This window comes from Limulus polyphemus, unplaced genomic scaffold (assembly GCF_000517525.1).
Source record: "Limulus polyphemus unplaced genomic scaffold, Limulus_polyphemus-2.1.2 Scaffold5605, whole genome shotgun sequence".
In the NCBI taxonomy this organism is placed as follows: domain Eukaryota; kingdom Metazoa; phylum Arthropoda; class Merostomata; order Xiphosura; family Limulidae; genus Limulus; species Limulus polyphemus.
The window spans coordinates 27,073-29,530 of record NW_013671215.1 but is presented as its reverse complement, the minus strand read 5'-3'; the positions used below and the strand labels follow the sequence as shown (position 1 = coordinate 29,530).

The window sequence follows — 2,458 nt, the reverse complement described above, 5'->3', positions numbered from 1 at the left end:
AGTACTAAAACTAAATTTTAAGTTTTAAGTTTACTAAATAAAGTAATTAAATTAAATTAAGTAGTTTAAGTTACGTTAGTAGTATAGTTCTACTATAGTGTGTGTGTGTGTGTGTGTGTGTGTGTGTGTGTGTATAGTATATATATATATATATATATACTTGTTGTTAAAAACTGTTTGAAAACAAGTTACCACAGAAGAATGGTGTTTAAAATGAGACTGCTAGAAGCTGTGAACGAATATAAACAGTATTTATGTACTGTTTTATAAATAGTAACATTATTACTGTTCCACAAACACAAACAATTACCATTCCATAAACACATTCATTAGTATGGTTTAATTAATTTTCAATTATCATCAAGTTAGGTGTAAGTCATTGTAAGTGTTGAACTAGTAGTTTACTCTGCATTTCAACCATGACCTAACAAAAAGTACCCATGACTCACCATAAACACGTCTTCATTGCCGACATCTGGATCACAGCAAAGACCAGAACCATGTGCACCTTCAAGAAGAACCAAACTCTGTATTTATGTACTGTTTTATAAACACAAACAATTATCATCATTACCATTCCATAAAAAACATTCATTAGTATGGTTTTATAAAAATTATAATTTCTTTAAATACTAATATTAATGTTCCATAAACACTAACATTGTTACTGATATTAAGATATTTCAGGTACAGCAACACAAGTCAGTCACTTCTTAGAAGCAATGAGCACATACTCTAAATTTCAGTGTCAGGATATGTAACCTGCCACATATCCTGTAAACAAATTTCTTAAATTATAGAATAGATTAAACAATTGCCAAGTTTTTCATATTCTTATTTTAAGAGGATGAGCACTCTTCATCAGATCATACAACCTGACAAAGAGTGCTAGCTCAAAATGTCATCCTCTTAAAATAAAAATATAAAGAAACTTGGCTATTGTTTAACCTATTCTGTAATTTCAATATCTTTGTCACCTATGCAGTTAACTATATATTTCTTTGTATAAAACAAATTTCTTAAACACAGTGTAACACAAGTCACTGTTTATCTCTACTGTCCTTAAAGCTGATATGCAAAAAATATTTTTATTTTAATGTTGAAGAAAGTCAAGTTTTACTCAGATGGAGGAGATTAATTTTATAACTGATATTTTGCAGAAAGTCTCATTTAAAATAACATAATAGAATAAAACTTTTCCAACCTGTTATCAGTCATTTGTAGATTAAATTGACCACATTGATGAACGAAAAATAGTTCAAATTATGGTAACCAAAGCACAGAACTTGGGCCAAATTTCACAAAATGCATTACATGGAATCAGTACCATACTAAGGGGGGAGGAGGGCTGGCTCTGATGACAACCAGGAGAGGGGTGCCATCGGGAGAGTTGAAATACCAGTACAAGTTTTCAAACCAAATGAAAAATTCGGCAAAGAAAAAAAAAAAATTAAATGTTCAAACTATTACAACAGCTTGATGTTAATTTCCACTATAAAATAAATTTTTATTCTTATTGGCAATACAAAATTTACAAACAAAAAATTAAATATTTGATAAAAATTACATCAAAAGGGGAACGTTTGTTGACCTTTAAAGTCATCAGTTTGTTGAGCATAGCCAGCTGGGTGCAACTGACATTCCAAGTCTAGTGCACATGATACTCTAACTCTACATAATTGAGGTATGTTTCATTAAATAATTATGATAAAGCATAAAGTATGGGTGTTTATAACAATATCATGGTACATATACAAGTGTTCAGTAATTTTTGACAATGTGGTATGTAATGTTTAAGTGTTTATAGCTGCATCGTCGTGATGTTATAGAAACTCATGTTTATGAGTGGTAGTCACTGTGACTACTGGTGATCAGTAAAAAGACACAAGAAAGTCACACTTTGCACTAAACTTTAGACTTGACTTTTTCCTACAACCATGACTACTGAACTAATGATGACATGTATGACTGAGTTTTTTTTATGATGACTATGTGGTGATATTACGATGGTGGTTTACATGGTGATGTTAAAACAGAGAGGGTGATGATGTGACTGTTAATGTTTAATATATTAAACACCATTTCAGATTTACATAAACAACTACAGTACTATTCTATATTGAATTAGTACTAATGGTTATTGGCTTAGTTAAGTCATCATAGTTTCAACAATTTTACAATGTCCAGTGTAGTATCATTGTATATTTAATATGTTGTTAATGATTATTGCTTAATAAATAATGATATCAATTATAAGAGCTAGCATTGTACCGTACTGTCTTAAATTAGTGTTAATGCAACAACACTGATAATTAATTGTCTCTGCTTGCTTGAGTTGATAATCTGGTAATTGAATGGGTACCTGGTTAGAAAAAGTTTGAGAACCACTTTTTTGTTGTAATAAATTTTTTTTACTTCTTTATTTACTGGATATACTGTAATTTTTATTTTGTCAGTG

The 2,458-nt window shown here is 29.9% G+C and overlaps 1 protein-coding gene across 2 annotated transcripts in view; it reads right to left on the bottom strand.

The window, feature by feature from the left end:
* Nucleotides 1-2,458, bottom strand: part of LOC106472781 (sprouty-related, EVH1 domain-containing protein 2-like) — a 22,456-nt gene that overhangs the window by 7,781 nt on the left and 12,217 nt on the right. Inside the window, exon 4 of one of the 2 annotated variants that reach the window (XM_013933438.2) lies at nt 450-508. In XM_013933438.2, coding sequence (XP_013788892.1) covers nt 450-508 — 59 coding nt within the window. The remainder of the gene's footprint in view (nt 1-449; nt 509-2,458) is intronic. The other variant, XM_022401310.1, reaches the window with a different exon arrangement.